The sequence below is a fragment of the Sceloporus occidentalis genome, unplaced genomic scaffold, assembly GCF_023333645.1.
Source record: "Sceloporus occidentalis isolate IW3139 unplaced genomic scaffold, rSceOcc1.0.p SCAF_8, whole genome shotgun sequence".
NCBI classification, from domain to species: Eukaryota; Metazoa; Chordata; class Lepidosauria; order Squamata; family Phrynosomatidae; genus Sceloporus; species Sceloporus occidentalis.
In genome coordinates, this window is record NW_028316988.1 from 11,109,817 (window position 1) to 11,131,033 (window position 21,217).

Below are 21,217 nucleotides of genomic sequence, written 5' to 3' on the forward strand. Positions count from 1 at the left end.
AATAGTGGGATTTGTACTTTGTTGTGGCAGCAAAGCTCTCCAACAGCGAAGGATGGATATCTCACCAAAGTACCAATCCCAGAATTCCATGGAGCCATTGCAGTTAATGCTATGCCAAACTGAATTAATTCTGCAATGGAGATGCACCCTGGGCCACATCTTGGAGAAACAAAAAGGCCTCTCTTGGGCTGAATAAATGAAACATGGCACACTGGCAACCCAATGACCCTTAGAAGACATTGAGAGGGGTGCATTGGGAGTTTTTGCTTTGCACTGGAGGTGCCATGTCTCTTCTAACTCTATGATTCTATGATTCATGAAAGGTTTGTGGCCCCCGAGATTTCGCACAGGTCCCATAGCCCCTTCCCGTTGCCACCCTACAACCCCACCCTATATTGTACCTTACCTCTCGCTTGAGGGCTTCGCTCTCCACGTGGCGCAGGTTGTTCTTTGCCTGGACATAGATCTCTGCCGTGTGCTGGGCTTCAGGCGGATTCGGGGCCGGGTACCCGGGGGGCGGAGGAGGCACTTTGGAGTTGGGGGGCGGCGGAGGGGCAGGGAAGTTTGGGGGTGGAGGGAGGGCGGCCTCCTCGCCCTTTTTGCCCGCCCCGATGTCTGGGTTCAACATGTCCATGTAGGTCTGCATGTCGGTGATGGTCGTCTCGGGAATCCCTGGAGGAAGACACAGATTGAGAGAGGAGGTTGATTGACACATGCGTGGGTTATTCCTTGCTGGACTGCAGTCCATTCTATAGGGTTACTTAAAAGGTTGCATCTCCCTTTATTTATACCAGGCGCCCTTCTCTCCATCCCACCGCCTTCCCAGACTTGTCCGCTGGGAACAAGGGAGACTAAAGGGCCATCTTGGATGGGGAGAGGGGATATGATTTGGGAAAGAAAACTGGAGAAAACCTGCAGTTATTTTATTTGTTGTATTTGTATGATGTGTTGTAAAACAAAATGATTCAAAAACCCACTAGGGCAAGTCGCACTGTCTCAGCCTCAGAGGAAGACCTCTGAACAAACCTTGCCAAAAACAAAACCTCTGATGCCTGATATTTTATTTTATTTGATCTCTGGTGTTCTCCGTCTGTTGCTTCCTTATTTTATCTAATTCTCTCTTGTATTACTATCTGTTGTTTTATATGTATTTTGCAGAATATATGCCACTGGCAGGTTTCATTTTTATTGATTTTATTGTTTGTATGTACAGCACTGTGTAAATCTACAGCACTATATAAATAATAATAATAATAATAATAATAATAATAATAATAATAATAATAATAAACCTCACAATAGCTTTGCCTTAGGGTCACGGTGAGTCAGAACTTAAAATATGTTGTCGGATGCCTCGCTCCTCTTTTTGGGGGGAATGGTGGGGCATTAATGATTGAACCTAATGAAGAAACAAACAAACAAACTTCCCTGGGAAAATGGAGTTGATACGAAGCCCCATGTTCCCTCTCGGGATTCATTCACACATCGCTGAGCGCCATGAATGGGGCTGGCAGGGGATTGTTCAAGCAGAAAGGAGATTGCTGTCGCTGCAAAGAGGCTTCCAGTCATTTCCGACTTATGGCAACCCTAAGGCGAACCCATCCTGGGGCTTCCTTGGCAAGTCTTCCGAGGGGGTTTGCCATTGCCTCCTTCTGAGGCGGAGAGAGTGCATCTTACCCAGGGCCACCTGATTGGTTTCCATGCCCAAGTGGAGACCCAAACCCTGGTCTCCCAGGTCATGTTCCAAAGCTTCAGGTTTGTTTTTTTAGCTTAGAATGAAAGCAAACAAAGGGCAACTCAATGGAGGACTACAAAATTCAGACTTGAAATACAAGAACCTGAAGAGCCCTTGAAGGTGGGCATTGTGGACAGAAGAAAGGAAGGACTTTCTCACACACTTAATCCATGGAACTCACTGCTATAAGACTTAGGCCCTTATCACACGAAATGCAAAATGTGAAGTTATCTCAGGGTCGATGTGAAGGCAATGCAGAGGGGCAATCCTCACATGACGCCAAATGCAATCAGGAGCCATCCTAAACATAATCGGGGGCCATTCTAGAGTCATTCCAGGGTTTGGTAAATTCAAGGGAAAAGAGGACTTGCCTAACCCTGGAATGACCCTGGTTGTGTTTAGGATGGCTCCCGATTGAAACCCCACAATTGCCCCTGCATTGCCTTCGCACTGACCCTGGGATAACTTCACATTTTGCTCGTGTGACAAAGGCCTTAATGATGCTAACCATTTGGACAGCTAATTTGGGTGGCTTTCAAAGGGAACTGGCTAAATTCAAGATGGGGCCACCTGTGCCACTTAGTCAGGATGGTTATTTGTCACCTTTGGCACCGCAGGCGAATATCTGTGGCTGGACAGCAGGAAAATAGATTCCCATGTCTTTTTTGACAAACGAAAGGATTGTTGCTTTTGTAACGGCTGCTTCTGTGCAGTTTGCATGAAGGTACACTAAGAAAATGTGGCACATATGTAACCCTCTCCCACAAGATGGCAGCCTTCCCTTGGCCCTGGCCTTGGCTACTTTACTCCTTTCGCTCGCCTTTCAGCGATAAGTAAATTATGTCCAGTTCAGTTTCTTTTGGGTCTCTCATATTTCCAGTCTTCAGTTCCCATTTCCGCATCAGTTTGTGGCTTTTAAAAAAACATTTGCATCATTCCCAAGTACATTTCCCCCACGCATGCATGCATTCCTAGAGAAAACACTTCTATAGGCATTTTCTTTCTGTTCTTAATGCTCAATAAAAACCTATATACAGTGAGCCAGTAACCTCAGTATATACATTTGCTGAGGTTAGGAGCTCAGGATCCCCATGAAAGTGGGAAAATTGCAAATAAAAAAGCAAAAGAACTGTTTTCCCTAGGAATCTCTAAGTCTAACTCTGTGGTCAATGTCTGCTGGGTGCTGACCATAGGATTACACTGGAGGACCTACAAATGCCTAGAGAGGTGTTTTCTTTAGGAATCTCCAGATCCTCCAGTGTGATTCTATGGTCAACCTCTGGCAGAGTTGCACTGGAAGACTGAGAGATTGCTAAAGAGAACACGTTAAACAAGTTCATGAGTAATAACAATATACAAAAGTCAAAGCTGCAAATGTGTACACACATTTTTGTTTGTTTGGAGGAACTGCATCACCAATATCTGGATGCAGAAAGACCAAGGGATATGCAAGCGTGTTCTGGTTGACATATGGATTTTGGAAGGCTGAATTCGGAACACTTTCTGTCCCCAGTTCTTAACACTACTGTCCTTATCGGGGCAGTCTATGGCACCCCTGTCTGCGAGGCTTACTTGTGCCTTGGCCGTTCCTCTTCTCGCCGGTGCTGGACTGGCTGGAGTTGCAGGAGTCGTAGTTGGAGAGGGTGCTGCTGGGGGAGCCCAGGTCAAAGTGGGCCTGGGGGGCAGACATAGTGGTGTTGGGCGAAGACATGCCCGAGTCCGGCTGCTTGGACTCCAGATCAGCGGACGGGTCCCGAGAGAGAACCCGGTGCTCCACGCTCTGCAAGAAACACGCCGAGGGAAACTGCTGACCAAAGGAAGAGCAAAGCCGGTAAAGAGCTGGCAAATTCCCAGTCTCTTTGTCCCCTCCTCGAACTCAGGACCCTCACCCTCCCTGACAATACTTCCAGATGCCTTACTCAATGCTCCATATGTTGTCAGACTGCTGCAGAGAAGGGAAGCTCCAGTTGTCACCCCAAATAATAATAATAATTTTTTGAGGGTTTTTCAGGCTCTGTGGCCAGGAGAGTTTACTCCTGACGTTTCGCCAGCATCTGTGACTGGCATCTTCAGTGTAAATGAAATTGGATACAGAGATGAACAAGTATGAGTCCAAGGAATTTTCTGAAGATGCCAGCCACAGATGCTGGCAAAACGTCAGGAGTGAACTCTTCTAAAACATGGCCACATAGACTGAAAAATCCACAAAAAACTATGAAAGCCTGGCCATGAAAGCTATCATCATCATCATCATCATGCAGCTTGACACTGCTTTAACTGTCATGGCTCCATCCTACAGAATCATGGGATCTATCATTTATTGTGGCACCAGAGCTCTCCAAGAAAGAAAACTCAATATCTCACAAAACTAGGAATCCCAGAACTCTAGAGCATTGAGCCATGGCAGTTAAAGCAGTGCCAAATGGCACTCATTCTGCAATGCAGATGCAGAATGTCTTCTACCTTCTTAGATCTGACAGGTAAAGTGGAGCCCTGGGTCCAAATGCAAGCAGACCCTCCAAGGATGGTTTTTTTTTGTTTTGTTTTGTTTTTGCAATCCCTATTTGCCCCACATTTTAAAAAATACTTGTGGAACCCATTCCCCACCCCTCGGATTTGGCCACCTGAGGCAGCTGCCTCATAGTAGGACTGTCCTAAGTCACCAGCCTGAAAGATGTAAGAGAAGAGCAAAAAATATCCCACCTACATCTTCCCCAAGTCTTTCTGTCCCCAAATACCCCACTTGTCTAAGATACACAAGCTGTCTTATAGAAATGATGAACTTACGGTTTTTTAATGGTTCTTTAATTTTAAGATAGATGCTGATAACCCATTTAGATGGCTTACCAGCAGCTTTGCTCAAATTAAAACCACTGCGGCTCCATTGATGTGGCAGCCATCGGAGGCACACTAGAGGACTCAATTTCATGCCTTTCAAAACTACTGCCCGAGGCAGCTGCCTCATGGTAAGTCTCCCTGCAAATGCCCCCCACATGCACCCACATTCCCCCTCCCCCTCCCCTTCATATCTGGCCTAAAAATCTGCAAAGGTATCCCAAGGAAGACCCAAAGGCTCCCAACCCCAGAGACTTTTTCACACACATCCTGCAGCAGACATGTGCAAACATGACATCTCTTCCCCAGCCTCTCCTAATCCATTGACCCCAGGAAAACCCAGCTTACGTTGCCCATGTCAAAACCTGGAGGCCCCCAACCCGTGTCCAGAGTCAGGGGAATGCTCCCTCTCCGCATGGAGGAAAGTGAAGCATAACAGCATCAGGCTGGTCCCCAGGGCAGTCGGTGGCACAGGCTGCCTCTTGCAAGACCTGCCTGGCATCATTAAGGCTGGTGCCCAGGGTAACAGGACAGCTGCCGAGCTCCCATTGGCCTCTGCCAATGGGTTTAAGTGGTATTTTCCTGCCTCTGAAGGGGAGGCAGGAGAGTTCCCAGCTGCCAGGATGAAGCACCAGGGAAAGGGAGCGCAAATCGCATCCCTTGCAACTTGCATTCCCTGCAGCTTTGCATTCACCCTTGCATTTTGGGCACCCATCTGTGTCTGTGCGGGTGACTGTCTTTCCAAATGACTGTCCTGTAATTTGTCCAGAGGCAGAAATGTTTTAACTGTGTATTTCTGCATGGCAGGGGGGCTGGATTAGTTGGCCACTTCAGGTCTCTCCCAGCTTTAAGGTTTGACAATTCGATGCTTCTTTGCAGAAAACTGACACAGAGGGAACCATCTCTATGGAGCTTATCACACAGAAGGCAAGAACGGGATTTTTAAATCTAGGTGTTGTTTGTCGGGTGTGGTGGCGTGAAAGAGAAAGAATGGGAAAATAACCCAAACAGAAAACTCCTTTGTACTTTCAGAATTTAGCGAAAGTAAAAAGGAGCTGGTTTTGACGACTTTGTGATGGGGTTATTTTTGCATTATTTCCCTTTCGTGCAAACGTCATATGAAAAGCAGCACGCAAATGCAGGTTGTTTTCAGTTTATATTTTTATCTGCACGGGATTCGTCCCATGTGATAAACTCATATATAGAAGATGGTGGGTTGCACAGCCCTCCAAATGTTGTTGGATCACAACTTTAATTGCACCATTTTGATTCCTTTTCTCTCTGTTCAGCTGTTTAAATGCTGGTTCGTATTTTAGTTTGAGGTGCTTTGGAGAACTGGTGGAGTGGCCTGGCAGTCATAAATGTGGGGTCCAGGGGCCACATGTGGCCCTTGGGCAACATTATGCCCATCACCACCTTATATCCCACTGCAAGCCCGGCTCCTCAGCATCCAAGAAATCCCTCTCCCTTTTGGCCATAGGACTCGCACCATGTTCTCCACCGTGCGCAAGTACTTGGCGCAATGCAAATGCCCATTGTAGTCCGCCAGGTCGGCCGCTGTGTAGCCATCTTGGTCCCGGATGCCCAAATTCACACCGTTCACCACAAGGATTTGACAGCACTGTAGAGAAGATGGCAAGGAGAAAAAAAGGCAGAGAGGAGAGTGTGCAACTGGTGTAGCAAAATGCAACAGAGAGCAAAAAATCCTACACATCCCAGGAATCTGTTACATAAAGCTATGGCAGAAATGGCAGGATCTCTATAATGTAGATGCATCCAGGGAAGCACCAGGAATCTGTCTCAGCCTCATGCAACCCTCTTTCTGATCAGGCTTAAAGTCAGTGGAAAGTGCAACAAAATATTGCAGCGTATTCACATTTCCCAGTTCAAGGGTTCAGACGGTGGGACAGTTCTAGAATCTGTAAGGAGTCCTCCCAGCTCTGGTTTTCTAATAGAAAATCAACAGCAGATAGGAATTGGTCTGGGGGATGCATATTATAAAAGGCACCAAAAATTTAGCAGCCGAACAATAGAACCATAGAGTTGGAATATTTAAAACGAAGGCTTCTGAGCTTCCGTTCAGACTTCCCTATCATTGCAGTGCTGGCGACTATGACCAAATCTTTCAGGAAAACATCACCACGAGGTGACGTTTTCTGGATATAAATTAAGGAGCAACCATGGAAAAAACTAAGACAACTCCAGGGCTGGATGGCTTGCATTTCTCCCCCAGATGTGAGCCCCACTTCCCAGCCCCTTTGCGCCCCCCATTCAATGTCTTGCCAGTCCCCCAAAGGACCTGTTTGCAGACCCACCTCCAGCTCCCCATTCTCGGCAGCGTCATGCAAAGGGGTCCCCCCCCAGTGATCCGTGGTGATCTCCCCTCCATGCAAAAGCAGCCAGCTGAGGACTTTGGCATGGCCTCGACTGGCCGCAAAGTGCATGGCGGTGGCTCCGTCGTCGTCTTGCTCCGAGAGGCTGATGTCAGTGAAGCTCATCTGAGAATGACAGAGAGGCAAAATATCATGGAATCATGGAATCACAGAGTTGGAAGGGACCCCACCAAGGCCATCAAATCCAACCCCAACTGCAACTAGAGCATCATACATGTATGTTTTTCTTCAAATTTTGCACAGAATAAAGCCTCAAATTGTGAAGACTCCCCTTAATGCAGGATTCTTCTTGCCAAGGTTACTTAGCACTCAAGAAACACAATCCCCAATCATTTTTAAATGCAGTAGACACTTGGTATCTGCTGGGGTCTGGTTCCAGATTCCCCTGTGAATGTAAAATGGCAAAAACAAGGTTTGCCTTGTATATTTTTAAAAATATTTTCAAGCTGTGAATGCTTGAACCTTTGGATAAAAGAAAACCTGTGGACACTGAGGGCCAACTGTGCTTTTGAATATTCTCTCCATCCCTAATGGAAACAGGAGCCCCCTCTAGCCCCCAGGGTTACAAGTCTAGCCCTGACCATGCTTGGTGAGTTGTTCATGCTGGATGGGGTAGCCATAATAATAATAATAATAATAATAATAATAATAATAATAAATAAATAAATAAATAAATAAATAAATAAAATGTATTATGCCATAAGTCAACAGGCAATTTGAAGGCTCATCCACACACACATTCAGATTTCAGTGTGATTTATGCCAGGGGATGGCTCCCACTTGGTCCCAGCAGCCAGCTCTTGGGACGTTGGTTGGATTTATTATTATTATTATTAACCTTTATTTATAAAGCGCTGTAAATTTACACAGCGCTGTACATGCATTCTTTTTAATTGGATGGTTCCCTGCCCTCAGGCTTACAATCTAGAAAGACACGACACAAAAGGAGAAGGGAGTGGTGGTGGGGAAGGGGCCTTTCTAGTAGGATAATACATATAAAATACATAGCAATACAGGAGATGATTCAATAAAACAAACAACAAAAGAGCATCAAATAGCAAGTGACAATTATGCAATGCCTGGGAACGCTTCTCTGAACAAGATGGTCTTCAGCTCCGTTTTGAAGCTGGTTAAAGAAGTGATGGCTCTTGTTCGCAGGGGAAGAAGGTTCCAGGAGTGAGGGGCAGTGAGTGAAAAGGGGCGAATCCGAGATGGAGTAGAGGAAATCCTGGGCTGGGACAGCAAACCTTGACTACCAGAATGGAGGGCCCTAGTTGGAAGGTGAGGAGAAATAAGGTCTGATAAGTAAGAAGGGGCCAGCCATGGAGGGCTTTAAACGTCGAGAGATGGCACTCACCAGCCAGACGATGACAGTGTTGTGGCCCATCTGGGCGGCGGCATGGAGAGGGGTCATCCCGTCATTGGCGCGTACGTGGGGGTCCGCTCCGCAGTCCTTGACCAAGTACTGGATGATCTCCAGGTGGCCCTCCTGGCAGGCTAAGTAGAGAGGTGTGGCACCGTTCTTGGTTTGGGCACTGACCGAACTGCAAGAGGGAGGAGGGAAGGGGGGGAATGGGTGTGTTGGATTCAGATTTATGGCAGCCCTAAAGCAATCCTATCCTGGGGTTTTCTTGGCAAGATTTGTTCAGTTATGGTCTGCCATTGCCTTCCCCTGAGGCTGAGAACAAGTGACTTGCCCAAGTGGATTTCATAGCTGAGCCAGGAATAGAACTCTAGATCTAGAGTCGTAGTCCAACACTCAAACCGCTACACCACAAAACTACAGATTGCACAATCCCACAGCATTGGGCCATGGCAGTTAAAGCGGTGTCAAAATTCACCATTTCTGCAGTGCAGATGCAACCTAAGGTTAGGAAAAGGAAAAATAAAAACCTTCCCTCTCCCTTCTTCCCCAGGGCAAGGTTCACTCCGTGGCTCATCATCATCATTCCCTTAATCATCATGCTTAGGGTAAGCTACTTCCACCGGCTGTTTTTGGAGGGCACAATTTTGCACTCTTTTTAAGTAAGCAGATTAGAGGAGGAATGAACACAGAAAGAAGGGGAAAGGTGGCGCAAAGCAGCTGGTAGGAAGGAGGACAAAAAAGCCCCAAAGGATCCCTTTCAAACAGAATCCATTTTGGTTTGGGAGGGATCCCACGGTCAAGAAATGGAAGACGCTGGCTCAAGACTGGCTGCAGGCATGCCTATGGAGCAAAGACCTGCAAAAGGACTTGGCAAGATGTGACAAACCCAGACAGGTCCTTTTGCATTTGGCAAACCTTTGCCAAGGGCACCTGTTCAAGACCAGGTGTGCCAAAGGAAAGAATGGGCATTGTGGCTGGGCCTCTTTATTCCTCAGCGGGAGAAGTACAGCAGGTGGGCTTTTGTTCGCAGAGGCCATGCTTTATTTACTCATGCCAGCTTCCTCCTCTGAGCTTGTTTCCTGCTCAGAGACTTGAAGCAAAGGATTCAAATTACAAGGGACACAAAATCCATGAGGAAGAATGGCTGGCTCTAAGGTCTGAGTCTTGCCTTCATCTGAGGCTGAGAGAGTGGGGTTTGCTCAAGGTGACCCATTGGGTTCGACGTTCCATGTGCTACTGTGCCATGCTGGCTCTAACAGCCATGTAAGACACATAAAATTATAGGAACTTGTGTGCAGGGTGCATCTACACTGTAGAAATATACAGTTTGACCCCACTTTAACTGCCAGGGATCCATCCTACAAAATCCTGGGATTGGTCCTTTGGCAGAGAAGGCTGATTTTGTTATGCTACAAATCCCAAGATTCCACAGGATGGAGCCACAACACTTAAAGACTGTATCAACCTGCTTATATTTGCTTCATTTTTATGGGTTTCAGCAGGTGGCAAAGTCCCAGGTTCTTCTATTTGAGGTCTTTCGAACAGCAAAGCAAGAAACAGATCCCCCCTCTGCCCACGAAGCAAGACCTCATTGCTGAGCAGTGGGAGGGGGACTTGAACTCATGCAGCCATTTAATATTATATATATTTTAAACCTGTTTCATTAGCTATAATCCCTCCGAGGCTTATTATCGGCTAATCAGGGCAATGGGCCCCATCCTAAACCCATCAGGGCCAATTTCATCCGCTCCCGGATGGTGAGGAGGGGGCAAGATAATCTGTCCGCAAGCTCCAGTTGCATTTCACTCATCTGTCTGTCCGGAGGGCTTCCCCCAGAGACCCAAAGCCGGAGGGTTAAATGCATGACCATCTGGCACCCGCAAGCCCCATGAGGAGACCCCGGCCATGACAGATGCTGGTGGGGTCCAGGTCTGGGATTGGAGGGAGAACATTCCTTTGGACTGCAAAAACCCAACCCCCCATGCCCCATCTGGGCACTCCAGGGTATTAAAATGTGCAAGGAAGATCTCTGAAATGACCCCCAAGAGCACCGTGGAAGATGTCATTGTCAAATGGCCTCATCGGAAAAGCCTTGTGGCACAGTGGTTAGAGTCCTGGAGCCGGGCTTGGGGAGACACAGGTTCAAGTCCCTTGCTGGTAGTGACCTTGGCCCAGCTCTTGTACTCTGTATGTATTTAATGCCCTGTTTTTTCCAACCTCGGAAATAAAATGACCCAAAGAAGGCATGCTAAAATGATTTAATACCCTTTTATGACTACTATTGCTGTGTGCCTTCAAGTTGTTTCTGACTTATGGCAACCCTAAGGTCATGGGGTTTTCCTGGCAAGGTTTGTTCAGAGGAGGTTTGCCATTGCCATCCTCTGAGGCTGAGATGCAAAAGCAAAATGCGGCTCTGCTTTTGATTCCGGGGAGGGTAAGGTTTCCTCATCCAAAGTTTGGAGAACGGTCTCATTTTGACACAGTCCATGCCGGGGCCTTCAGGAACACCATGCAATGCAACCCAAAGTCACACCCTCCGATGGCAAAAAAAGGTTGGCATGGCTTGAGAAAATGACCACTGCCCTGGATTTCAGAAAAGGACATGACTTTCAAAATGCCCTCTGCAAAAGGCAGATGATGCTCACTTTGCCCGCAAAGCTGGACCGGCTGAGATAAGCCCTATCTCTGCAAGACACAGGAGGCCCCGACAGGTGCCAGATTTACAATGGGCTCCAGGGAGGCACAGCTGGGAACATAAATCAGCAATCCCCAGACCTGTGCCATTGTGCCAGGCTTGCAGATGGCACCACTGAGCCATAAAGGCCTCGCACAAGGGGTAATAAAAGCAGAACAGACAGCCAGGTACAATGGACAGGCTGGCCGGCCGGTGGGCCTCCCAAATTCATCCGCCTCTATGGAGGCCACAAAGAACAGCCTGTTGGCATCGGTGGGTATATCTGGACAAAGGGGGGGGGGCATGCAGGAGTCCCACTGAAACCAATGATAGGTGGCAGGAAAGCAAATCTATGTTGTTATCAGTGGGAAAAGAGATCCAAACTTCGGACTATCTAACCTGGGTGCTGAACTCTATCCCCCCAATATTATTTGAACATCCCAAAGTGGATCTGTCACCCCACTGTGATCCGGAGTAGATTTGCCACCCAACTGGGATCCAATCCGCCAGCTGTCACTGTGCAAAATTCACTTTCCCCCCAGCAAAAACCCTTGGCTAACCACCTTCATCCTCCTCTCAGCCCCAAGGCCAGTTTTGCATCTAACTGTTCCTGGATTTGCATATATTTTTCCTGAAATGTGGTGGCTCTGAGGTCTTCCTTTGCCACCTATTTGCATCCCATTCAGTTTTGGGGGGTAAGAAGGGGGGGAACAGAGCTACTATCCAAAAATCCCAGTCCAGCCCTCAAATCATGGTTCTAAATGGGCTTCCCATGCGCCAACCTACAAAGACCTGTGTGCTACCTATAGAGGAAGATGCCTCTGTTCCTGGAAATGTGGGCTACCAGAGTCCCCAAAAGTAACTTTTTTCCAATATGAGCAACAATTCGGCCTGCAAAAAAGTCTCACTCACACACACACCCCAAAAAAGAGGCCATACACAATTAGATCCTATACTAAGCCTGCCCACCAACCTTGAATTGTGGGGTCAATTTTCCTATACAAACTTTCCTATTTTAAAACATTACAGATCTTTTTGAGATTGTATATTTTGACGTGTAAGTCGCCTCGGTTGTGTTTCACAGAGACGCAGGATATAAATAAATGTTATTATCATCCTCCTCCTCATCGTTATTATTTATCTCAGCTTTTCCACTCAATTCTGGGGATGTGGAAGGAAGAGGAGTTTGTAAATTACCAAGAGATCTAACCCCCCACATTAGCTGCAGCCACTGGGTATCCATGGGAATAATACTGTAATAGCTAAAGCACAGACGCCGCTAGACCTTCTGTTGAGCAATTTAGCCAAGGTTGGTTAGCCCACCTCTTAGGGGTGGTGGTTTTTTTTTGTTTGTTTGTTTTTTTTGGGGGGGGGTCCTGCACTGGTTGGCAAACCATCTCTAAACAAATCTTGCCAGGAAAACCCTGCAACAGGTTTGTTGTTGTTGTGTGCCTTCAAGTCATTTCTGATTTATGGCAACCCTAAGGCCATAGGACTTTCTTGGCCAGAGAGGAGGATGCCATTGCCATCCTCTGAGGCTGAGAGAGTGTGACTTCCCTAAGGTGGGTTGCCATGGCCCAGCTGGAATTCGAACCCTGATCTCCTGGAGTCATAATCCAATGCTGAAACCACACTGGCTCCTCATGGTCACCATAAATCGGCAATGAGTTGAAGACACACAAAAACAAGAAGGAAGAGGGCAGTAGCCCAAATCGGTGGGGCTGGGTTTGGGGACCCCTTGAAGACTGTAACATAAGCCTAGGGGGGTGTTAATTTCCTATTTGGGGGGTAGCCCAAAATGGAGGTATTGGTGGCCCACTTCCCCAAGTAGGCAAGTATCTGGTTCCAACTACTTGCATCTCCCTCTTTTCTCCCCATAGAGAGAGATTAAGTGCTTGCCAGTAGAGCAACTGTGGCAAAACTGTTGTGGTTGGGGATACAAACTAGCCTGTGTGTGTATATACAACACACACATACATATATGCACACACACAGAGGCCAGACTCTCTCTTTCCTCATTGATCTGCCACCCCCAGCCAAGCTGATTAGGAATTAAGGAGACAAAACCTACAGATTGAAGCACCTGGATTAGGATTAGGAGACAGGGCCGGTGGGACGTTGGCCGGGGGGGGGGGCTCCCCAGGGACTGCCTTTGCCTCCCCCTCCCCAAAACCACAACCTCACTATTAATATGATCGTGCCAATTATGGCAGTGGCTGCCGCACCATCACACAATCCGTTTAAGCATCAATGCGTATGCCGTCGGACACATTGGGGAAATGATGGCCTTAATGCAGGGAGGAGAGCTGGCCATCTGGAGCCATGCGGCCCATTCAATCCCTTTTCTGTGAGCCACGGTCCAAATTCAGCCCCATCAGGTTCCCAGTCCCTATAGAGAACAACCTCCACATATGCTACATCTGCACTGCACTTTAAAAGCCATGGCTCCATGCTATGGAATCCTGAGAATTATAGTTACATGAGACATTTAGCCTTCTCTGTCGGAAAGCTCTGGTGCCAAAGACACTACAAATCCCGTGATCCCATGGCAGTAAAAGTAGTGTCAAACTGGATTATATTTGCAGTACAGATGCAGCCTTTGCCTGCTTTTCCAGGGGAAGGTCCAAAAGAATATGGTGACAAAGACTGCATCTGCACTGTAGAAATAATCCAGTTTGACACTACTTTTACTGCCATGGGATCATGGGATTTTAACTGCAAAGTCCCTCGGAAGAAATCTGGCCAAGAAAATATTTTGATAGGTTCGCCTTAGGGTCAACCATAAACTGGAAACAACTTGAAGACATGCAACAACAACAACAACAACAACAACAGCAACAACAAAGGAAATGGGAAACTACCTTTGAGCATCCCTTGCCTAAGAAAACCCTCTGAAATCCCTGGGGTTGCCATATGTCAACAGATGATTTGAAGAGACGCATGCAGCAACAACAACACAAAAAGAGAGGGAACTTGCTTTTTGCAGCAGCTCTATCTAAATCAGCTTTCTCAAGCATCCTTCCTTCCCAAGTGCCAGAAACTAGCAACAGCATCCAAAATCCAGTATCCATTATGATCAGACCAAAATCACCAGACAATGCAGAAAATACTGATCATGAAGTACACAAAAGATATATATTCATGCATTAAGAACGTGGGTGTGGGAAATCGTGTATATAAGTATGGGACAGGAGTAATAGGGTTGGGTTTTGTTGGTTAATGCTTTTGGTTTAGGGTTTTTATGGGGAAACTCAATAATAAAGTACTGGGGGGAAATCCACAACACAGGGATACCTTTATGGGGCCAGCCAAAATAAAAGTATGAGCAGAAATGGGGGGAAAGGAGCAAAGATATGGGAAATAGAAAAATAGAAGGAGAAGTAGATAATAAATAAAGTAATAAGGGACAGGAGTTATAAGGAAGGCGGGGGGGGGGGGAATAAAAATTAGAACCCGAAACAGTTAAGAACCCCTACAGAAAACAGGTTAAAGAATTTGGTTTAGAGCAGTGATGGCGAACCTATGGCACGCCTGCCAGAGGTGGCCCTCAGAGCCCTCTCTGTGGGCACATGTGCCATAGCCCCAGCGCAGAGTGTGCCAGAGTTTCTTGCTAGAAAGCCAGAGGGACGTGGCACTTTGCAATAAATAAGTGGGGTCGGGGTGACAGTTTGGGCCCTCGGTCTGTAAAAGGTTCCCCTTCGCTGGTTTAGAGGGTACTATTGACCGAGAAAAAATTATGTTTTATTGTTAAAAGGAAGTCAAGGTAAGGAGAAGGAGGGATGATTAAGTATGAAGTAGTATGAAGGGTATGAATGAAAGCAAGCAAGCAAGAAAGCAAGAAAGCAAGCAAGCAAGCAAGCAAGCAAGCAAGCAAGAAAGAAAGAAAGAAAGAAAGAAAGAAGATGGAGGTAAAGAGAAAGACCTTTGAAAAAGAGGAGGAGGAGGAGGAGGAGGAGGAGGAGGAGGAGGAGGAGGAGGAGGAGGAGGATAAAAGAAAGTTCTCCAGAGGAAGAAGAACAAAGAAAAGACAGAAAGTGCATGAAATAATATATAATGTGAGCATGTATTGTGAAGTTGAAGGCTTTCATGGCTGATATCCATCGTATTTTGTGGGTTTTGTGGTGTTCTGGAAGAGTTTATTCCAGCTGGTGAAATGTCAGGAATAAACTCTTCCAGAACATGGCCACATAGCCTGAGAAACCCACAAAATATACAAGCATGTATTATTATTATTATTATTATTATTATTATTATTATTATTATTTTAATGTAGTAGAAAAATGTTTAATAAAAATATCATTAAAAAATAAAAACACAAAATAAAAGTATGATTGTTTTGTGGATTTTGGATGCGGTGGCACTTTGGAAAAAGCAAGAAGTCAGAACCTAAGCCGCAGACACACTTATATGTGCACACAAGTGGCACATGTCTCCCCTTCTTCCTAGCCGCTAGCGCATGGCTTAGGGCTACAAGAGATCCAGTTGCATGCGCCCGTAACCGAGCCGAGCGCCGCGCTGTCTGCAGGAGGTGCTGCGAACAGAGAGTCCTCAGCTGGCGGTAAATAATTCATGCCGTTTCTTAACTAAAGAGGCCAGTGATCCCAGCAAAAAGGAGGTGCACAAAGCCAGCAGCAGCAGCAGCAGCAGCAGGAGGAGGAGGCCACGAAAGCAAGGAAGGCCTACCGGGCATCATCCCTGGTTAATCAAAAGCCTATTTAAAGCCGGCAGCCCTGGAAAAAGGCAGCAGAGCTGGGCTCTGATTTCAAAAGGAAAACCCAAATTCTGCACCTTGTTTGCACCACATGGATACCGTTCTGCTGCTTTGCTTGTGTCACTTTCTCTTTAGCAAAACAATCATAAAACGCCAGAAGTGAGACATCCACAGGTTGCTCTACAATCTAATTCAGGGGTAGGCAACCCTTTTGAGCCGGGGGCCGGGTTGCTGTCCCTCAGACAACTGGGGGGCCGAAGCCAAAAAATAAATAATTAAATAATTTTTTTAAAAAATTAAATATATAAATAAATCAGGACAAATGTAGGACAAAATTTTCAAATGGAAGACACTTTTTTTAAAAAAAAAATGGAGGACACGTGAAAAAATTTGCTGATTTAAAAAAAAATGTTAACATAAATGCATGTTTCTGAGGCTTCCATGGACAATTGCCCCCCAACAGCCCCGGCGGCAATCGGCGGCAGGACCGGGCTGGGGCCGGTCCCAAGGCCTCGTGGGGCCGCATCCGGCCCGCGGGCCGCAGGTTGCCTACCCCTGATCTAATTCCTCTACTCTCCCTACTGATATAAGCACTGCCTCTACTAGAAAATTGCTGTCATTTTAACAGGTTTCATTTTTAAACTGTATTGTACAGTATTTCATCCTGTTTCAAAGGGGGGCGGGGGGGGTCAAATTATTCATTGAAAGTATGTATTATTCCAACATATTCCAGTCATGTCAGCTGCCTTCTTTGCTGCAGCGGAAAGGCAGGGTATAAGAATAAAGTTTATTATTTACTTACCCAGGGCTCATTTTGTCCCATTCTGATTTAGTTTCCTCTAAACTATTGCACAAAAGCGATCATTCGATGAAACACTAAATACTTTATTCAGTCCATTTTAATTATGATCTTGCAATTGCATGAGAGCGTGGATGTTTTGTTTGCAATGGCCTTTGCACTAAGCGATAAATGATGATGTTACATTATGGTGAAACAATGTGCGGCTATACTAAGTCTTTTATTGAGTTAATTTTAATTATAACCTGGCAATAGTATGAAAGCTTGGATGTCTTGTTTGGAGTGGTTTTTGAACTAAGCAACAAATGACAAAATAATGTGTGGCTACAGAAAATAAAGCCTTTCGTTCCCCAGACTTTGATTTTTTTAAAGAATGCATAATCAATTCAGTAAAACTTATTTTGACCCTGTGCTTATTTCAATTTCAGGGAATGACTGGGGAGGGAGGGAGGGAGGGAGCGAAGGGGCGAAAGCAAGGCAGGATATATTAAAACTGCATAGTTTTGCAGCCAATCAGTGAATAGCCTTGCTGGTTGGGGGATTCTGGGTGCTGCAGTCTAAAAAGACCACTTTTCCATTCCTTCGGAAAAGAGCAGCCGAAAGGAAACTCACCCAAGAAGGACGAAAGGCAACCGCAAAGTAAAATAATGGTGCCGTGTATTCATTTTCAGAGAGGAAGGAATTGGGTCGGGATATCCGTACCCTGCAAGCATTTTTCAGGACGCAAGAGATGCACAACCGATACACTTTTGTGGCCCATCCAGCTGCAAATCCCCCCCCAACACTGTACCAACTGGGCTATATAGTCCTACAATTAAATTCCTATTAAACGCAGAGTCTTGGAAGAGGAACCATTTCATCCTTCTCAACACCGGTTGCCACTTCCACCCGCAACAGGTGCTCCCTTTTGTGCCTTTTGGGCTCCTAAGCCAACACCTCGAGGTCACCTGCTTGACATATATCCTAATCCCTTTAGGTGACTTGTACTTACCTGTATGGCCTAATCTGGGGGGGGAGGGGGAGAGGAGCCCAGAGGACACTTCCTTTGGGAGGCATTGGCTCACCGACGACGAAAGGATGCAATGCGCCATGCCCCAAATTTCCAGGCACTAAAGTACCAGTAAACCACGCACGCAGCCCCAGAGATGTTGATGGCTCCATCCTCAGTGATTGACTCCAAGTGGATCCATTACTCTACTGACATTGTGAAGCCAAAACTGTAGACCAGCGATGCCCAAACTCCGGTGCTCCAGGCATTTTGGACTTCAACTCCCAGAAGCCTCGGCCATCTAGGCCAACGGTCTGGGATTCTGGGAGCTGAAGTCACAAAACCTGAGAAGCTAGAGTTTGGGAAATCCTGGCTGTAGACAAAAGAAAAGCCCTCTCAACCAACATAGACAACAAGAAGAAGATCTCCAGGGACTCTGGACACTGGACCAAGTGGAGCCCTCCGGCGGAAGTCACACAACAAAGTGGACCATCGTCCACTGCCATGTTTCTGGCTGCAGATTTTATTTTTATTGATTTAATTTACGGCATTTATACCCTGGCTGTCAGAGCGGCTTACAGTTCATTCCTGCAGATTCATGCAGACACACTTGTGCTACTGTCTTCAGACTTCGTTGCTGTTGTTGTTGTTGTTGTTGTGTGCCTTCAAGTCGTTTCCGACTTATGGTGACCCTAAGCTGAACCTGCCATTGGGGTTTTCTTGACAAGATTCACACACAGCAGTCTTGCAAAGGAAGCAGTGTTTTCTGTACGGAAGACAATATATTGTATTGTTTTACTGTTGTTGTTTATTGCTGTGATTTATTGGTTACGGTGGGTGGGTTCACGGGGCATTTTATTTTATTGTATTTTAATGCATTTTAATATTGTTGTAAGCCGCCTCGATCCCATTGGGGAGGCAGGGTATAAATAAATATTATTATTATTATCATTATCACCATTATTATTATTTCCAAGTATAAATATTATATTCTCTGCAGAAAAATGCCATTTTCTGTGAAAAAGACCTCGTGGGAATTTTGTGCTTTATACAGCCAGCCCTCTGTATCCAGGGATTCAACCTTTAAATAAAAGAAATCCAGAAATCTACGGGAGAGCTGAGATCTGGCGTCCCTCCGGGCGCCATCCTGTCCCCATGCTGTTTAACATTGAGATGAAGCCACTGGGAGAGATCATCCGGAGACATGGGGCACGGTATTATAAGTACCCTGATGACACCCAGATCTATCTCTCTATGTCTCCAACTGTTTCAGTGACCAAGGAGGGCATCTCCCCCCTGAATGACTGCCTGAAGTCGGTAACGGATTGGATGAGGGAAAATAGACTTAAGCTGAATCCAAATAAAACGGAGGTACTCGTGAAAGGGAACCCCAATCCGGGTATGGAGATAAGTTTGCCAGTTCTAGATGGAGCCACACTTCCCCTGAAGGACTGCATCCGCAGCTTGGGGATGCTCCTGGATTCGTCGCTTCAGCTGTCTTTTCAGATTGATGCGTCAGCCGGGAGTGCCTGCTATCAGCTTCGGCTGATGCGCCAGTTGCACCCGTACCTGGAGCAGCGGGACCTAGAAACAGTCGTACATGCTCTAGTAACCTCTCGCCTTGACTTCTGCAATGCACTCTACATGGGGCAACCTTTGTGCCACGTCCGGAAGCTCCAATTGACCCAAAACATGGCAGCCAGACTGGTTGCCAGAAAATCCAAGTTCAACCATATTACACCTATTTTAAAATCACTGCATTGGCTGCCTATTAGCTTCTGGACACAGTACAAGGTGTTGGTTACCACCTACAAAGCCCTACATGGCCTGGGTCCAGTCTCCTTGAAGGAAGGCCTCCTCCCATACAATCCTTCCCACACACTCCAATCCGCCGGGAAAAACCTCTTACAATCTAGAAAGACCAGGCTAGCGGTGAAATTCCCGGAGGTCCTTCTCTGCCTCCACTCCAAAAACGTGGAATGACCTCCAGAAGAGATTTGCCAGTTATCCTCACTCGAGGCTTTTAAAGAGGTGACAAAAACCTTTCTCTTCCAGAAGGCCTTCCCCGATTGATAATGCCCAGAACCTATTGAATCCCCTTCCTTTTATTATTTTTCTTATTTGTGGTTTGCTTTTTAACTTTGATGTATTGTCATGTACTTTTTAAACATTTTTTACTGTTTTATTCACTTTGCTGTTACCCGCCTTGATCCTCAATCGGAAGAGGCGGGATACAAATAAATAAATAAATATTTGTTTGTTTATTATTAAAAAGCAAACTCCGATTTTGTCTTTTTATATAATTTTATATAGAATCATAGAGCTGGAAGAGACCCCAAGGGCCCTGATCCAGTCCAACCCCATTCTGCCATGCAGGAAATCCAAATCAAAGTATCCCCATTGACAGATGGCCATCCAGCCTCTGTTTAAAGACCTCCAAGGAAGGAGACTCCATTACCTTCCTCTGTCGAACAGCCCTTACTCTCAGGAAGTTCCTCCTGATGTTGAGGTGGATTCTCTTTTCCTGGAGTTCGCATCCATTGCTCCATTGGATCCTATTCTCTGGAGCAGCATATTGTTCCCACCTCAATATAACATCCCTTCAAATATTTAAACAGGGATATCATATCACCTCTTAACCTTCTCTTCTCCAGGCTAAACATACCCAGCTCCCAAAGTCGTTCCTCATAGAGCTTCATGGTTTCCAGACCCTTCACCATTTTAGTTTTCCTCCTTTGGACACATGGCTCCAGTTTCTCAATGTCCTTTTTGAATTATGGCGCCCAGAACTGGACACAATATTCCAGGTGGGGCCTGATCAGAGCAGAATAGAGTGGCACTATTACTTCCCTTGATCTAGACACTATACTTCCTATTGATGCAGCCTAAAATCGCATTGGCCTTGTTAGCTGCCACATCGCACTGTTGACTCATGTTCAACTTGTGGTCTACTTGGACTCCCAGATCCCTTTCAGACGTAGTTTCATTCAACCAGGTGTCCCCCATAATCCTATATCTGTGCATTTCATTTTTCTGCCTTAAGTGCAGTACCTTACATTTCTCCCTGTTGAAGTTCATTTTGTTAGCTTTGGCCCAGCTTTCAAGTCTATTCAGATCATTTTGAATGTTGATCCTGTCCTCTGGAGTATTAGCTATTCCTCCTAATTTGGTGTCATCTGCAAATTTGATAAGTATGCTCCCAATTCTGTCATCCAGGTCATTGATAAAGATGTTGAATAGCCCTGGGCCCAGGACAGAGCCCCAATGGACACTCCTCTGGTCACTTCTCTCCAGGCTGAAAAGGAGCCCATTGTTGAGCACCCTTTGGGTTCGGCCGGTCAACTAGTTACAGTTCCATTTAACAGTTGCCTTGTCTAACCCACATTTTACAAGCTTGTTTGCAAGAATGTCATGGAAAACCTTGTCAAAGGCCTTACTGAAATCGAGATACACTACATCCACAGCATTCCCTTCATCTACCAATTATATCATTTTACTGCCCTGGGAGAGGCAGTGTGGTCCAGTTGTTTGAGTGTTGGGCAATGACTAGAGAGCCGGGTTCAAACCCCCATTTGGCCAAGAGACCCACTGAGAAAGCCACACTTTCTCAGCTGCAGAGGAGGGCAATGGCAAACCCTCCTCTGGACAAACTTGCCAAGTAATCCCTGTGATAAGCTTGCCTTGGGGTTGCCAAAAGTCGCAAACTACTGCCCCAC

At 46.2% G+C, this 21,217-nt stretch overlaps 1 protein-coding gene across 1 annotated transcript in view; it reads right to left on the bottom strand.

Moving 5' to 3' along the window:
* The window catches only part of LOC149307869 (uncharacterized), a 56,782-nt gene that overhangs the window by 30,202 nt on the left and 5,363 nt on the right, over positions 1-21,217 (bottom strand). Inside the window, exons 3-7 of the mRNA XM_089534549.1 lie at positions 8,321-8,507; positions 6,886-7,068; positions 6,060-6,191; positions 3,308-3,515; positions 407-672 (exon numbers count right to left, since the gene is read on the bottom strand). Coding sequence (XP_089390675.1) covers positions 407-672; positions 3,308-3,515; positions 6,060-6,191; positions 6,886-7,068; positions 8,321-8,507 — 976 coding nt within the window. The remainder of the gene's footprint in view (positions 1-406; positions 673-3,307; positions 3,516-6,059; positions 6,192-6,885; positions 7,069-8,320; positions 8,508-21,217) is intronic.